General features: G+C 35.8%; 1 protein-coding gene across 1 annotated transcript in view; it reads left to right on the plus strand.

Annotated features, from left to right (window-relative positions):
* Nucleotides 1-17,448, plus strand: part of LOC113231738 — a 221,287-nt gene that overhangs the window by 116,409 nt on the left and 87,430 nt on the right. Inside the window, exon 3 of the mRNA XM_026466229.1 lies at nt 16,680-16,802. Within this exon, the coding sequence (XP_026322014.1) occupies nt 16,752-16,802 (51 nt within the window). The 5' untranslated portion in view covers nt 16,680-16,751. The remainder of the gene's footprint in view (nt 1-16,679; nt 16,803-17,448) is intronic.

Raw genomic sequence — 17,448 nt, forward strand, 5'->3', positions numbered from 1 at the left:
ACTTGTGCTGACATACGTGGTTACACAAGGGTTGTCACAAAACACAAAAAAAATATCATTAATATAACGTAAGCATATATTAACAATAATACATAAATAGTAAAGATTTGCATGTGTTGTGCAACATATGCTGAATGTTTATTTTTAGATGTTTTTAGTTTTCTATTATTAAATTTAACTTTATAATGTATTCGCATTCAGACGAAACCGAAAATCTCCTTGTTCAGGCGCTAGTGTAGCCTGTGATCGATTATGCTAGTGTGTGTTCTCTCAAGTTTTTTTGAACAGGTTAGATTGTCTTCTTAACAACTGCATTAGGTTCGTCTTTGGTCTGTGAAAGTGTGACCACATTTCTCAACCGTGAACGCAGGTCTTTAATAATTTTAAACACTTTTTTTCCATTTTGTTCGACCTGACTGATTATACTTTAGATATATTTATTGAGATTGTTTCTGAAAAAACTCCAATCTACATCTAAAGTAAATTTCAAAAATAGTTATTGTTATTGAAATTTGTTGCGTAAAGTAAATTAAAAAAACCAATTGAATATGCAGACACAAAGATTTTGTCCAAGTTCACCGAAGCATCTGAGTATTAGCGAAGTTCACAATCAACTACCGTTTTTTGCTGTTTCTAAAGATATGTAAGTAATCTTAACAAGTGTTCTGCCGCAGAAAAAATACTTATATCAATGCAAGACGTTAAAATAATAACGGTACAGATTTTTTATTTTACTGTATAATGCTGTATTCCCTATTAATTTCACAAATTTATTGACTCACTTAAATATATAATACAAGTCGTTGTTTGTCAATGATATATTTATCCAATAACTTTGAAAATGAATCAAATGTTTTAGACGCGAATTAATAGCGAATTAATAAATATATTATACCACTAGTTTCTTATTATTATTGATGCTAAGATCGAATAAACATAAAGAAAAATTCCTTCCGTCTGATTGGATTCCAACCAGAATCTGTTGCCAGGGCAACCACTTTTAACCAACTAACCTACAGACTAAAATTAGCAGATCTTACGAATTTATCTATGCGTTTCTTACACGTTTTTGTATTGGATTTAAATGGCTTTTTTGGCCATCAGCGCCACCAGTGAGAAACTTGTGGAGTTTCTTCACACAAATCCCTAGAGAAATTCGACGATTCGAAAAACAGGGAAAGGTTCATCCAGGGAAGTACTGCCACCTTACCTATTTCTGCCGCCAAGCGGTAATGTGAACATTACTGAGTTTCGGTTTTATAGGGTAAGGGTGCTGGTGAAATTACAGGCACATGGGACTTTTCAACTTATGTCTCATGGTGATAGGCGCAAAGGCAATGCGCCTCAAATCTTTGCTATTTAAAGCTACTTAGTATATAGTTTTAAGGTTTTTTATTGTACCAAGTGACGGGATGAACAAGTGATGCGCCTGGTGTTAAGCGACACGCCTGCCCATAGCAGGTAGATAAATTGCAAAGATCTGAGGGACACTATCAGTGTCACCGACACTACACACGACATAAGTTGACAAGTCCCATGTGCCTGTAATGTCACCAGCACGCATACCTTCAAAACTGGAACATAATGCAATTATGCTCACATTGCTACTTGGTGGCAGAAATAGGTATAGTAAGGTGGCAGTGCTTCTCTGGACGAACTCTTTGAAAAAGAGATCTGCTGCTGCTAAAGTTTCCAATTTATACAGTGAGTGAGTGAGTGAGTGCGTGTGGTTTTTCACCTGGCCATAGTATATACATATAAAAAAAGACTTCCAGAGGAGTCTGAACTTGTGTTCGATAGAAACTTATTTGTTACTTCTCTTGTACCCTTTAGATTAATTGCCCAAATGACTGGCACCGTCTTTTGTTGCGTTGTCTTTCTTTTTTATCGAATTTTCAAAATAAACTACCGAGGAAACTCAAGCAAACTAAAGCCGTTGTTATTCAGAGTCAGACAAAGTCAAATAATTTTTATTTCATAGGTAAGCAAATTATGAACTTGAAATAGTCATATTCATAAAACTCCGCTGCTCATTCATAAAGCAGGTAAAATGAGCAAGAAACAAAGATCAACCTTTGTAAATAAACATTTGTACACATTAATCGTTTACAATATTCCTTTCAAACATCACAGATCGAGACTACATGGAAGAGCCAAACGGGTCACTACCACGTATTTTCGTCACTCAGTTACGTAAAAGCTGTGGTACCTTCAGTTTAAAACTTTTGTTTTACCATAGTTTTGAATCTCTTGAATGGCAAATTTTGAATATCAATCAAAATTTTTTATACTGTCAAATTGGTTCTTTTAGTCCATTGTTGACTTTTAAAGAATGCAAGGCACGTCAAGTAACACATGAATTTTTATTGCCTATGATGGCAAGGTGGCCCAGGTAACCGATACTCAATTTCAGTATGTTATATTTGTTGTGCTACTCCATGTTTAATAAATATGAAAATGAATATTATTTTCATTATCAACACTGCAAAGCTGGATTCGCTTTTTGGAGGTGAGTTTGCATACGATATTTCTTATAAGCTTTTGTTCTAATAATCATTAGTAACCAGTGTTGAAACTCAACGAATGAAATAAGAGAGTTTGCATTAATCATTGACAAACTGGACAAGGAAACGGTAATATCAATGACGGTACATAGAGAGAAGTTTGACGAAGACGCTATACACTCATCACTGGTTCTTAAAATGATATAAGTAATATGATTTCATGATACTATTTCTTGTCTTTTACTTTTTTAATTTAATTTTTATGTAAAGTTAATAGCAACATTTCATTTACATTAATGAATTATTGTAACACATAATTTATATTTTTTTGATAACAATTATTGTGTAGCAAATTTTTAAAATTAAAAAAATATATATTTACACTTATTTCTGACTATACGCATAAAAAACTTAAAAGTGTATCTCGATTTACAAAATAAATTACAAATTTTTGGTATACAATTGTTATTAATTTTCCATAGTGGGACGCCGCGGGCAGCGTACCGCAAACACGCTTAATTTGTGAGATCGAACGCTATGCTAATGTTTCTTCCATATTTTTAAGATTAAATTAATAATTAAATAAATAATAATAAATAAATAACGCACACATTCGACATAGCCCCGCACTAGGGAAACCCTGTGTCCCGGGTGCCATGGACACACACTTAGACAACCACAAATTACACCCAAACTAACAAGAGAAATAAATGTAAGCCATACAAACATTTCTCCCGGCCCGGGAATCGAACCTGGGACCTCTGCGTGGCAGTCCGGCAGAACGGCATGGTAACCGTTCGGCCAAGGAGGCAGTTAAACACACACACTTATACATACACACACACACTTACAATACATACACACTTAAATTCAAACTGAAAACATCTAAAAGTAAATTTTACGCAAGTATTTGGCAATATAATATTTCTTTTCATTTTGTGGCAACCCTTGCATATATACGTATGACTGCGTAAGTACCTAACCTACACGGGCGGCGGTATACATCAAAGACTTGCGCCACTGTGGTGAAGATATTGTAATAGTGTGTGATATTGGACTATGTTAATTCAATATGGTCGCAAAAATAGAATATAAATTTCTGAAATATATAATTATACATGTAGGCAAAATATATAACTGTATACTATAAAAAATATATAATTTTGTCACTTTTATTCTGGAGACAACAATAAACATGTTTCTATAAACCAAACTGTATTTCACTGTACGTCCAACCTTTAATATGCGATAACCGTTCCAGTGGGGTAGACCCGTTTGGATAAAAAACATTAATTTCAATCAGAAATCCAGAGTATATAATTTATTCAATATTATCAGGACTTATCGATTATGAACGAATAATACACGTGTGTATTATTTATATCTTATAGTAACTCAAATAATATACATACACACAATTTATTACATATTTACGAAAAAAAAGTCCTCAAAAATAATGCAGTGTTTTTTGAAAAACTGGCCGGTTTTATTTTAGGTATAATATGAAAATAATAAAAAAAACAATTATAATTGTCATATTTCCATTAATTTGTTTTAATTTTCTACAAATACGGTCTTGTCTAAAGTGTGTTCGAGGTTTATTTTGCGTTCTTGTAAATTTCTTCAACGTTAAGAAGTTGGTTCGTTTCGTGGCTTAGTTGGCATAGTGTACGGCACGGTTTGCTGGGAGACGTAGGTTCCATTCCAACCAGATTTTTGTTTAATAATTATAACAAACTAATGGTGTAATTTCACTATAAATAATTGAATATCATGGTGGTGCAACATACTCGTTCAATAAAAACGTAATTAATTTAAGAAGTTTATTTTTTGTGACAGTTTGGTTTAATCAAAGTAAAACTGTTAGAATTTTCAATATTTCAGTTGTGTCTGCTTTGTCACAAAATCTAAAAAACGAATGCATTTTATTTTATTACTTATCGTTATTCTTATTACTATGTACTTACATAAATAGTAATATACATGTATATTTATTATGTAGTACATTAATTCACGATGTTTTATGAACATACAGTACTTTTTTCTTTGATCGGCTCTAATATATTAAATTAATAACAAGCCATGTTACTGTTAATAAAAAAATAGATGACAAAGTGAAAATGCCTATCTTAGTGTCTTTCTCGTTCTGGTCTAAATCAACTAATTTTAAATCATTGTTAATTAAAATCAATTACCTTTTTGTTTACGGACCTATATCTGCCGGCTGAAAAAGTGTTCTATTTTTTAATCGTTAATGTTTTATAATATATTCCAGGACGGTTTTATTTAGAGAAAATGCCAAAATTGTTCAGTTGCATAAATTCAGCGCAGTCGCACTCGAGTGAATGAGCTTTAACGAAGTCAACTTATTACCTGAACACAGCTTGGCTCAACTTAAAGTTACCATTTACATATTTTGCTTGCAAATCTAGGACAAGAAACAAGTTTCGTTTTCTTGGAATTTACTGATTTAAGAATCTCTATAGTAGCCGGTAACTTGCGTGTTTGTTTTTACACTGTTTATTTTCCTTTCGCTGTAGCGCCATCACAGCGACTACCGGTATTTGAGCTGATCATGGTATTTACACATTTGTTATTATGTTTTACCTTTTTTTCTTTATGTTGTTCTATTCTTCTCGAAATAGTATTTGAGATCTAGTGTGATTGGAAAAGAATGTCAATTATATGTATTGTAAATTATATTTAATGTAATGATAATATGTAATTAATAATAAATTTAACTTAATAAAAATCATATTGTTAAAATAAAATAATTTGTAAAACATAATGTAGCGTAACTTGGAATGTTTATTTATAAAATTAAAAATGAGATATTTCATTAATAACTTTTGTAACTATAGTGAAAAAATAGGGTGGTTTGCATTACTATTAGACAAAACTTTCAATGTTGATGACTATACCACCTCAGCCAACCGTGACCATGGGATCCGTAAAGGGCCCGAAACGTTGGTTTGTTTAAAAAAAACAAATATGCGCTATTTAAATCTGGAAAAATAATTTCATTTCCTATAAAGACTGTCAAATTCAAAATAATAGAGATTTGATATTGCATTTAATAATATGTCAAGCGCCCATTTTCTTTCCAGGTGTGGGCGAGAACGGTCACTACTAATCGTCACCTAAATCTAAATTACATTTCAATTTTAATGATTTTCACAAGAAGCCACACTCTTGGGAATACTCGCGCACAAAACGAAAAAGCTTGAACAGCTCGAAGAAGTACGTCAAGTAGATGAGAGCGAGCTCGGGCCGGTGCCAGGCAACTTCTTTGATTAAAACTTATGCAAATTCGTGAGTGGAGTGGCTGTGGTGAGTGCTCGACTTGCCGATAGTTCGGCGCTTCCGATCACCGGAGTGTCGTTTCTCGCTACTGGGTCGCATCACAGGCGATTGGCGGATAATCCAAAGTCCATTCTGTACTATCCATTTCCAGTTCAATGACCCAATTTATGTGTAAACGCATTATTTGAATGATTTCGAATTTAGACGCATGTGATAAACCAATCGTAAAAGACAGATCTTCTCGAGTGCCTTCAGCTACCCATGTTCAAAGGATTCTTGATAGTTGCCGCCTTGTGGAAGTAATATAATGGTGGTTGCGGTCGCGACTCGGTTCCGATAGTTCGGTACTGGCAGTACCCTGCACTTGAGCGATTTTAATTAATTTCGCGGCATTCCGCCGACGTCGTTGTGTAACTAGAATTATATTGCATGGTGTAATTTACATTCAAACTTTTCCTCTGAATTTGAAACTCAGTCTTTGGAATAATATTCTAGACGTAGGGTTACCTAATTCGTACTGTTTCGTTTCGATTGTGACGAGTGGTTCAAATCAAGTGTCGTTTGCGGTTGTTTGCCGAGTCAACAGTGCGGTGCGGGGCGACGCGGCTGATAAGTCGTTGTCGGCACTGACAATGTTAGTTTAGGGCATATTGCTAGTTTTACCACTATCTCCGTTTACTTGACGGCTTTTCGTGTAATCTCGAATTTTCCCTATACCACTATTTCGTTTAAATTTATTTTGTACATGTTGCAATGGAAATGCATGTTTTCTGCACGAAATATGCTCGCCATAGCATGACATATTTTAGCTTATTGCAACAAAACAACAAATCGTAGATCTTCGAGAGTTTATTTAATCTTAAAAAATTACAAAATGAATAAAAACTATTGTCGGTAAATAAACCTTCTAAAATTGATATTTATCTAAAGTTGTTTTTTAAAAGATTTTTCTTTTATAACATAGCGGGCAAACGAGCAGACAAGCCGTTTCATGAGTGGTCGTCATTTTCGAGGCTACTACTACTTACTAATGAAGTACAAAAAAACAAAAAGCTGGAGAAGCAGCGACATTTTTGGTTGACTGTACATGTGTGAGGGATAATCGCATTTTAGATCTTGTCTGTAGTTCAGTTTGTAGTACTAAATCTTCGTACGCTCAAGTACTTAATATTCATAGCATAGTTAGTTGGTGGTATGTAGCATGCTAGCTGCGTGGAAATTGTCTACAGCTCGCTGCTCGAAGTTCGGCACCGCCGTCCAAAGCACCTGTCGCATCTCCTTACTTTGCAAAATGACGGTGCAAATCCTTCTTTATATCAACAAATATAATTGCAGTTTATACACTATATTTGTTAATACATTTATCACAATATAAACACATAATATTTCATACATTACCGAACTATGTAAACCTCGAATGGTGTATTGCATTTGAAAGCTATTATCCACAATATTTTAAGTAATTTAAAAAAGCTTCTATACATCCGGTAACGTTAGCGGTTTCTAACATGACGAACGGTTGTAGAATATACTTGTGACTTCCTATTGTGCTATTACCATTCAGGTGATAACAGGAAAGTCCGTACCGTAACTGCATTGAAAGGATCACTTTTTTAGTAATTTAGTTTTAGCTTACCGACCATTGACCCACTAACAAATTACCAACGAGTTGTTTACATTAACATCTCATTGCTATGATCATTATTTAATTATTAAACAACAAGATTTCGACATTTAAAACTAGTGTTGTCCTGTTCTCTCTTTACTAATGTTAAATGTACCTACTTACCGATAACATTTTTTATAATATTGTATAACATTTTAATAATGGCGATCACCTGCGCGCTTAGTGGCCGTCGTCCCCCGCGCACTTTGGCGGTCGGTTCAGGCGCAATGTGGTGCAGGCGCACGCGGGGTGAGTTCTCTATTAAGCGAGCGACTTGCGATTAACTCCCACTAACTTCGCGTTATTAGCATGTGGCTGTTTTTAATATAAAAATAAATATTCCATTTTTCATACTATACACACACTGGAACTGGTGTATAATTAAATTAATATATTAATATAAATTATTGTTATTTTCTTAGTTGCGGCCTGAGCCAGTGTCAGTTTTCCATTATACGTTATCACGGGTTGGAGAAGCTGTCACTGTCAAGAGTAAACTCGAACCATCAACGAATTTAATAAAATAAATTATGTTGTTTTTTCATGAAGGATTTATGTAACTTTCTTAATTGTATATACTATAGTAAAATAACTTATGTAACGCCGTTGGGTTTCTTAATAAATAAATAAACAATATGAGGTACCATTATTAACACAAAGATCGAACACTTAGAAAAAAATCCTTCGATCTTTGCATTAATAATTATAACAAACTAGAGGAGTAATTTCACAAAAAATAATTGAATATCAATTTAATATGAGCTATCATTTAAGGAAAGGCTGGTGCAAAACGCTAGCATGCAACTCGCTTAGTGTCGACCGTGAAGGACTCAGTTTGAGTCATATCGCAGAATATTGTTTTGCTATAATGGATCTATTTATATGTATCTCTGAAGACTGCTCTGCAACTTCTTGTTCCGTTTGTGAAATATCTCACGAGTATTGATTTCTATAATGCTTTCTTTGGAATTGCACTCAAGCGGTATTGTGCGTCTTGTGTGAAAATAAAGCACAAGTTATAGTGCCGCTTTGGTTCAATATTCAGTTTTTCTCGTTTGCCCTTGATGCTCGAATAATTTGATGTAACGTATATTAGCTGTCAGCTAGCAAATAGGTTTTGTTCTCCCGCCTGAGACTAGAGCTGTCATACAAATCAAATTGCGGGCGAACAAGTTGCGTGGTTACGGAAGTTAGGCGATGTTCGATGTTCTTCGTCGGAGTTGGTACAAAGACGATTGAGGACGGTAGGCGGCGGAGCTAACAAATTGAGGCCCGTCGGTACAATTTACAGGGTTCGTTTGGCGTTCGGCGCTCAAGGGCCCTACGTGAGAGTGTTGGCCAGTAACTAGCAGACTTTTGTATTGTAGAAGTGTGGGCACCTTTCATCCAGGATAGTTCGCTGCGTGCAAAGTTTGCACAGAATACTCTGTTCAAAACTTGTTCAACTCTGCCGTTATGTATACAAAATTAGTGAACTACCCAAGTTTACGCTCTGAGTTACTGAATGTTTATTAAATATTCCACTAGTCTAAGTTGGAGAATTTTTTCCCATAGTATTAATTTTTATTGATAAGGCATATTTTAGTAGCCACGTACTGCCACCTTACCTATTTCCGCCGACAAGCAGTAATGTCAGCATTACTGTGTCCAGTTTTGAAGGGTAAGGGTGCTGGTGAAATTACAGGCACATGGGACTTGTCAACTTATGTCTCAGGGTGGTGGGCGCAGTGGCAGTGCCCCTTAGATCTTTGGGATTTTAAGCTCTGAGTGGCATTGCAACTACAGTGGACAGGCGTAGTAGTAGCTTCCCATCAGGCGCCCGTCTTGTTCGTCCCGTCACTTAGTACTATAAAAAAGGCGTTTTAGATTAACATTTTTAAAATTCATAAATTTGAATTTATAATATTTGACTTTATAATATTTATAATATTTAAATGTTCAATATCTGTTACAGTGAATACTATAATTAATACCTTATATTTAAAGCAATTAGTATTAGTAATATTATTAGTTATCATAACCATTTCAGTTAGAAAAAATACGTACATACAACGTAACTTCGAAACATACAACCAACGCCATCTATCGGAGGGCGATGAAAGGTAATGTTACAAATGTTGAACTGAGTGGAGCGTAGCCTAAAAAGCATGGTGAATACAGTGTTACATTAGCGTCGTAGAAGTAGTTCTTATTCCACCCGTTAGATGGCGTTAGACCTACGGTGTGAGATAGCTTTTTGGAATCTTTTATTTCGGAATGTGTAACTTAAAATAAGTTACGCATTCCGAAAAAAAAAAAATTAAACGTGATTTATAAGTTATATCTGGACCAAGATGGGAGCGTGTGTGACTATTTACGCGATTCTGTAAAAGTTACAATTTACAATATATTTATTTCGTAATATAAAAAAAAACTTTTGTTTTTTTTTGTAATACCAATCGACGGGACGAACTGGTGGTAAGCGACACGCCTATCCGTAACAGTTGCAAAGCCACTCAGATTTTAAATCGCAAAGATCTTGGGGGCATTGCCACTGAGCCCGTCGCTAAGAAGACAAAATGTGTTAAATTTGAATTACCTAACGTAAAATCGACTAGTCCAAGCATAGAAATAAACGGAGAAAAGTTAGACTTTGTTACTAAAGCAGTCTTCTTGGGAGTGACCTTAGATAGTAAACTTCAATGGTTTCCACGTATATCTTCCCTGGCCAGCAGATTAAGCTCCGCTGCATACGCAGTCCGCAAAATACGTGAGCTTACCGATGTTAGTACTGCTAGACTAGTTTACTTTAGTTACTTCCATAGTATAATGTCCTACGGGATTCTCATGTGGGGTAAAGCGGCAGATATTCAAACCATATTTGTATTGCAAAAACGAGCGATTCGTTCTGTGTACCGTTTAGGCTCTCGGGTTTCTCTCAGAGAAAAGTTTAAGGAGACTGGTATCATGACTGTGGCATCACAGTACATTTACTCAAATATTTTATATGCCCGTAAAAATATACATAATTTCAATAAGAAAGAAGATATCCATAGTATTAATCTTAGAGCTAAATCCAAACTCATGGTACCACGATTTCGTTTAACCAAGGTAAACAACTCTTTTATGGGGAACTATATACGTTTTTACAATAAGATTCCGGAGCATATATTAAGTTTATCATTTCCTAAGTTTAAAAACTAAATTAAAAATATTTTGATCGAAAAATCATATTACAAAATTGAAGACTATGTGTTAGATAAAGATGTATGGAAAGACGACATGGCTCCAGAATCCACACAAATTTGATTCAAAGTGTATTCCATAACATTTAAGTTTATTTGAAAAGAGCAATCCCTAGAGTTTCTTGCTCGTTCTTCTCAGGGAGGTCAGCGTAGTGAACGAGCATTGGCTTAAATGTGACGTTTTCAAGTGTAAATTTATTTTACCTATGGAATAAATAATCTTTGACTTTGACTTTGACTTTGAGGCATAAGTTGACAAGTCCCATGTGCCTGTAATTTACCTTACACTTCCAAACTGGAACGCAGTAATAATGCTTACATTACTGCTTGGCGGCAAAAATAGGTAAGGTGGCGGTGCTTCCCCAGACGAACTCTTTCACAAGGATCTCTACTGTTACAAAGTTGTATTACAAAAATCAGGTTAACTTCGAATCGACTTTTCACTTGGCACCGTTTCTAATTGGCTTAAAAACAAATAAGACTCAACCAATTTATCACACACAGGATACGAAAGAAATCAGTACAGTATATATATATATATATTTATTTATAGTCAGCCCCCTAGATTCCCATTGGGTTAAGTAGAGATTATCGTAAAATCTCGTATCTATCGTATCTTAAGATATAATTACCAAAGAAATACAATTGACGCACTCTATTTCTGCACATATAAATTATATGTAATTAAACAAACAAGAATGATTGCATTACTTTCGATGAACCTATAGTCGGTCTTACTTGAAGACGGAGTGAAATGACAGTCCAAAAGTGTTGCCCGCTTGCGAGCAGCTAGTGATTGCAGTCGATAAATATTCTAGCGACTATCGACTGTATATTGACTACGCTCTTGGAATAAATAACCGAAATTGTTTCATTTGAATCATTCTCGATTCATTATTCATCCAATTACTGAGCACAAGTTCATTTGAATTATCAAATTTTGTAAGTTCAACATACACTGTATTTAGAACTATGTTGACAAAAAATTATCTTCTTTCACAATCTATCGATAAAACTCGACAACTACACAACTATTTAAAATTTTATAATAACTGGCAACCTAACAAATGTCATTTTACTCCATTTTCAAGAAAGACAGACTATACTCGAATTGACTCGACGAACCGACTACAAGGTCTTCTTCTTATCGTATCGATGGCATACATTATAAAGCTTGCCATCGTGGTGAAAGAATTTGCCAATCGGCGTATGGTACTTGCCGATTATTGTAAGGTGCGCTGAGCGTAGGTGCGTTAGGCGGGGAGACACTTTTCATGCACTCCTTCTAATGGTTTATTTTACCTAGGACATATACCATTTATACACTTCGAAAAATGTACAGTAACGTAAGCCGACCGCAGACGTTTGGATACAGCCTTATTATCTTAGATATTCAATAAAACGTAATATTACCAATTTAAAAAGTTCGTAACCTAAATTACTCCTATCGGGCATTGAACTGAACCGTTCCTCTGGCGCCCAAGTAGTAACCGCTAACCCACCGAGGTCACCAACAATCAGTCACCACGAAATACATTTAATTATCATCGCCATCACCAAATGGAAATACAAACCTTGTAAAATTGCGATTTTACGACGTGAACAACATTTATTATTATATATTATAATATATAATAACATTTATTATCGTGGTGACCACGATAATCTAAGATAATAAGGCTGTTCTTTACGTCATCGTAGCGATTGACATCATCAATCTGGACATCTCGGATTCTCTGCAAAGAATTATGGCATCACCAACGACAGTAATATACATATCGGCACATTTATTGGAAGAAAACCAAAATAATATTATATAATAGTAATGTTTATAATTAAATGAAGAATTAGACGTAAAACAGGAGTTATATTAACTTCTTTTAATATTGACTTAATGATGCCTTATTTTTATGTCAGAATATTCACATACCTTCCTCACAGGGAGGCGAGGATTATGTCGGACTCTTACCGACTAAAACCAGAAGGTGTTTCGCTCAGTCGGTTTCCGGTGGGAACGCAATTGCACATTACCGCGAACCTACCTGTCAGCGTCTCTGCCGCCACTTGGGGGGATCACTTAACGAGTCTTCTTCTACATCCTATGCTAATTAAGTACCGAAACACAATGCAGTCTCGAGGACCTGTCTCCGTTCGAGCAACGAATGTCCCCGCATCCGATGCCTGCAGGCCTTCGTTATGGAGGCATGCGACGGATATGTGCCTTCCGCCTGCGCTTAATCCTTCTGCGTTTGATCGGAAGGGAGGATACATCGATTTCCCTCATCCGCACCGCCATCGCCTTCGATCCTAACACCGCCTCGCAAACGGCAGAAGCTGTATCGATGCAGTCGCGCGCTTGCATCGTTGCTTAAAATCGCGCGCGTGTGTGTAAAGGTAGACAATTAGCGACTGCATCACTACTGCAGCGCTACTGACATTTTTAATTTTTTTTTTTATAATATCAAGTGATTGGACGAACTAGTCGTGCGCCTGATGGTAAGCTACACGCCTGTCCATAACAGTTAGGGCTTTAAATCGCAAAGATCTGAGGGGCACTGTCATTGCGCACGTCAGCCTGAGACATAAGTCGACCAGTCCCATGTGCCTGTGATTTCACTAGCACCCTTACCCTTCTAGACCGGAACGCAGTAATGTGTAGTAACGTTCCTTTTAATTATCACTTACGAACATACATACCTAATTAGTCTTTTCCAGAAAAAAATAAAGATTACACCTACTAACCATAACATCTCACACAAGCACTGTTGTACTGTATACACAATTTGGCCAAAGTCGACCAATTTATATACAGTTTAACCTAGTGTTAGTTTAGAGTATGTTATGTTTCAATTAAAGTCTAAACCGTACGAGACGGGCGTGTTTAATTAAGTTTGGTGAACACGACGCGTCGGGATATTTGATGTTGGATTATACATCCCGGTACGTGACACTTCAAATTGAGAATTCATAATATTTACGTTTACAAATTTGACAAACTATTTACAGATCTTCCCCTAATTATTTGTTAGAAAGATTTATACACCCACAGGCAACAAAATTGGATAGGTTCTTGTGACACAGTAGTTAGTTGTTGGTAAAACTTGAAGCCAACTGGAACATGGGTGGAGTATATTTTTTGCTATAAGCGAAGCACTTCGATTATCACATATTATACGATATATGCTACCACCTATGCACGCTAATCTTCCACTTATATATAGTCCTCCTTATCGATTTCAAAATTTGCAAAAAAAACCGGCTGGAGTCTCGGCACATGGATACTTCAACCCCACTACCGACACCCCATCGCCGCAGGGCTTTTAAACGCTCAGACCCGGAATATATAGCTAGGGTGATCTGCGCGTGAGTTTAATTATAGTGAATAAGAAGTTGTGCATGTACAAATCCACTCTCTCATCCCTTCCTCTGTGGTCGAATGGACTGTCAACACAGAACGATCGGCAGTGGTTGGCATGCACCGAAAGACCGTAAACCCACAAGGTGTTTCGTATTACCCTGCTGCATTATGTGATTATGAAAACGAAAAGATGATGAATGCCTGTCACGACCAAGCAGACTTAACTTCCACAGAATAACTGTATTCATGGGACTTAGCAACTTATGTGTCAGGGTGACGGGCGTAGTGGCAGTGTCCTTCTGACCTTTGCGATTTAAAGCTCTGAGTGGCATTGCAATGGCTATGGACAGGCGTGTCGCTTACTATCAGATGCACATCTTATTCGCCTCGTCACTTGGTATCATAAAAAAAGAACCTATTCACATGAACTTCCACAGAATAGTTGACTGTAAAATTTGAAACCAACTGGAATATGTGTGGAGTCCACTTTTTGTTATTGGTATGTTTATCTAATGGAGCGAAGTGCTTCGGTTATAGGTTATCACATAGACGGTGTATGTTACCACCTATACGAACGGAACCTCCACTTTACGTGACAAGCTATGATGTGGTATTTTCTGACTAAGATTTGTTCCCAATTACTACGTGGGCCTTTTCAACACAAGTGACTACGTTTTGGCAAAAAGTTTCTCATTGAAAATTTTATTACTCCTCATTTGTATAGCAAAAATAGATGATGAAACAAAACTTTACAGCAAAACAACCCGTCGAAATTAATTATAACCCAAGGAGCATTATGCACACAATAGACTGCTGTACATTAATTGGGATTACACAATTACAAACAAGACTTTGCGCAACGAAAAATTTGTTTTCTAATCAACTGACCATCTTCTTTTGACATTAGAGCGTTTATTGACTGCAAGTACAAATTTGTTTTCCGCCTATTGCGTGGATATTTCACGGCAAACAAATGAAGAGTGATGGCCGCGCGTCATTCAATGCACCCTCGCAACTCACCCTTCAAGTAATAATGAGTAATAAATGTTGTTCACGTCGTAAAATCGCAATTTTACAAGGTTTGTATTTCCATTTGGTGATGGCGATGATAATTAAATGTATTTCGTGGTGACTGATTGTTGGTGACCTCGGTGGGTTAGCGGTTACTACTTGGGCGCCAGAGGAACGGTTCAGTTCGATGCCCGATAGGAGTAATTTAGGTTACGAACTTTTTAAATTGGTAATATTACGTTTTATTCAATATCACGCTGTTTTTACTTAAAAAATTAAAAGAAATTGCTCCACTAGTTTCTTAGAATTATTAGTACAAAGATTAGAGTACGAACATTAAGAAGAACATTCTTTCGATTCGGCTGGATAAGAGCCAGCGTCTACCGCATGCGATGTCTGACACTAATCCACGGAACGAACCAACTGACCTTACAAAGTTTTCTAAGTACCTGTTGTCGATCATAGTTTTTGGATTTTAACGATTTCTTTGCCGTAGCGCCTCTGTGAGAAATCTGTGAAAGTTATTTTTAAATACTTTCAGGAGCGGTTGTTTTTGCATGTTCCCGGCGGCAATTTAGTTCCCAGACTGGGTAATTAATTAGTGGGATTGTCTGATACATTGTTATTATTATCTTACAGACAGATAGGTATGGTATTTTTATTTCTACATATGTTTATTAAAATTAAAAAATAACCGTACTTCACTCGTTTGTGACGCAGAATCACCTAAGAAGAATGAGTAGGAGAAAAAATATGATCAGCATTTCTTGCCTTTTAAAAATTTCAACAGTTTAATCACTATGTGGTATGTGAGTTAATAATAAAAAATCATGTAATGTTTGCGAAATTTACAAGAATGCAAAATAAACCTCGAACGATTCGACAAACCTGTAGTAATAGGAAATATAAATAAAATAATGAAAAAAGTTTTTTACTATCAAATGATACGTAAAATAAAATGTTAGATAACCTACCAGGGTTTTGAAAAAAAAACCCGCATTATTTTGGGGATTTGACTAGTGCCAGTTAAACGTGCCAGTGTGTGTATTAACCTATTATATAATGTTCTTGTTTCCCGATGATTTTAAAACCTTATAAATGGCAAATTTATAACATCAACAGGCATCTTATTACAGAAGCTACCATTACCTCTACTTTAAAAGGATTTTAATTTCAAAAGCGTTACAATGGTTACACGTCTGTAACTGTGGTATTACATTTACTGAGTAGCCGTGAAAGCCTTAAAATGTATATATTTTTCAACGCACTTATATTTTTTATTTATTTTCTTTTTATTATATCAAGCAATGGGTCGAACAAGTCCTGTGCTTGGTGGTAAGCAACACGCCTATCCTCGACAATTGCAGTGCCACTCTGAGCTTTAAATCGCAAAGATCTGAGGAGCACTGCCACTGCGCCCGTCACTTCGAGACATAAATTGACAAGTCCCATGTACCTGTAATTTCTCCAGCACTACCCTTAAAAACTGGAACTTAGTAATACTCATATTACACAAGGAGCTCTACTACTACTAAATATTATTCTACATCTTATAAATAATATTCTACATCTTCCTTAATTTTCGAATATTTATATCGTTGTTGTTATTTCAGTATCTGGGTTCTTTCCCGACGGAGGGTGCGGCGAGTGCGGAAGTGGACACAGGGGCAGATGGCGCATCGGACATGGATACAGCCAGGTCACATCGACTGTCCGATCAGCTTCATCAATTGAAGGTATAATCACTAACTATCTCTAGATGTAGGTTGGAGTTCCGAGGGTTGGCACAAAGCATTTCGCTTCCACATTTATATGGCGAACGGCTATAGAGTGGAATTCCCTGCTTGCAGACTTATTCCCTAAACGCATATCTATAACTTGGGATGTTTCAAGGTGAAAGTGAATGGACATTATTTTGGCTCCATTGTCGACCTCGTCGTCACTTCCATCAAGTGGGATCAAATGTGCATTTATTTTTTTTATAAAAAAAGGGTACCAATTAGTTCGTTATGGAGAAGTCATAACAATTTCAAATTACTTACCTGTAATACATCCTACTTATTTCTGAAAAGTGTTCTTTGTATTAATAATTATAACAAACTAAGTAGTGGAGTAATTTCACAAAAGAATAATTGATTATCATGGTGCTGAAATTTCATGACGTTCAATTAAAAACTTATGAAACAGTATTTTATATTTTTACATTTAGGGTTGTAACAAATATATTACAAATACTATCAATTCACTCAAAAACGCCGTCAAGATATAGGGTATTACGATACAAAAGTAGAATAATTCTATCAAGATCTAATAGTTAAATCTACATTCGGCTAGCACACACGTCATGTCCACAAAAATGCATAATAAAATGCTTGACCTATA

This window comes from Hyposmocoma kahamanoa, unplaced genomic scaffold (assembly GCF_003589595.1).
Source record: "Hyposmocoma kahamanoa isolate Upper Pololo Valley unplaced genomic scaffold, ASM358959v1 66, whole genome shotgun sequence".
Taxonomy (NCBI): Eukaryota; Metazoa; Arthropoda; class Insecta; order Lepidoptera; family Cosmopterigidae; genus Hyposmocoma; species Hyposmocoma kahamanoa.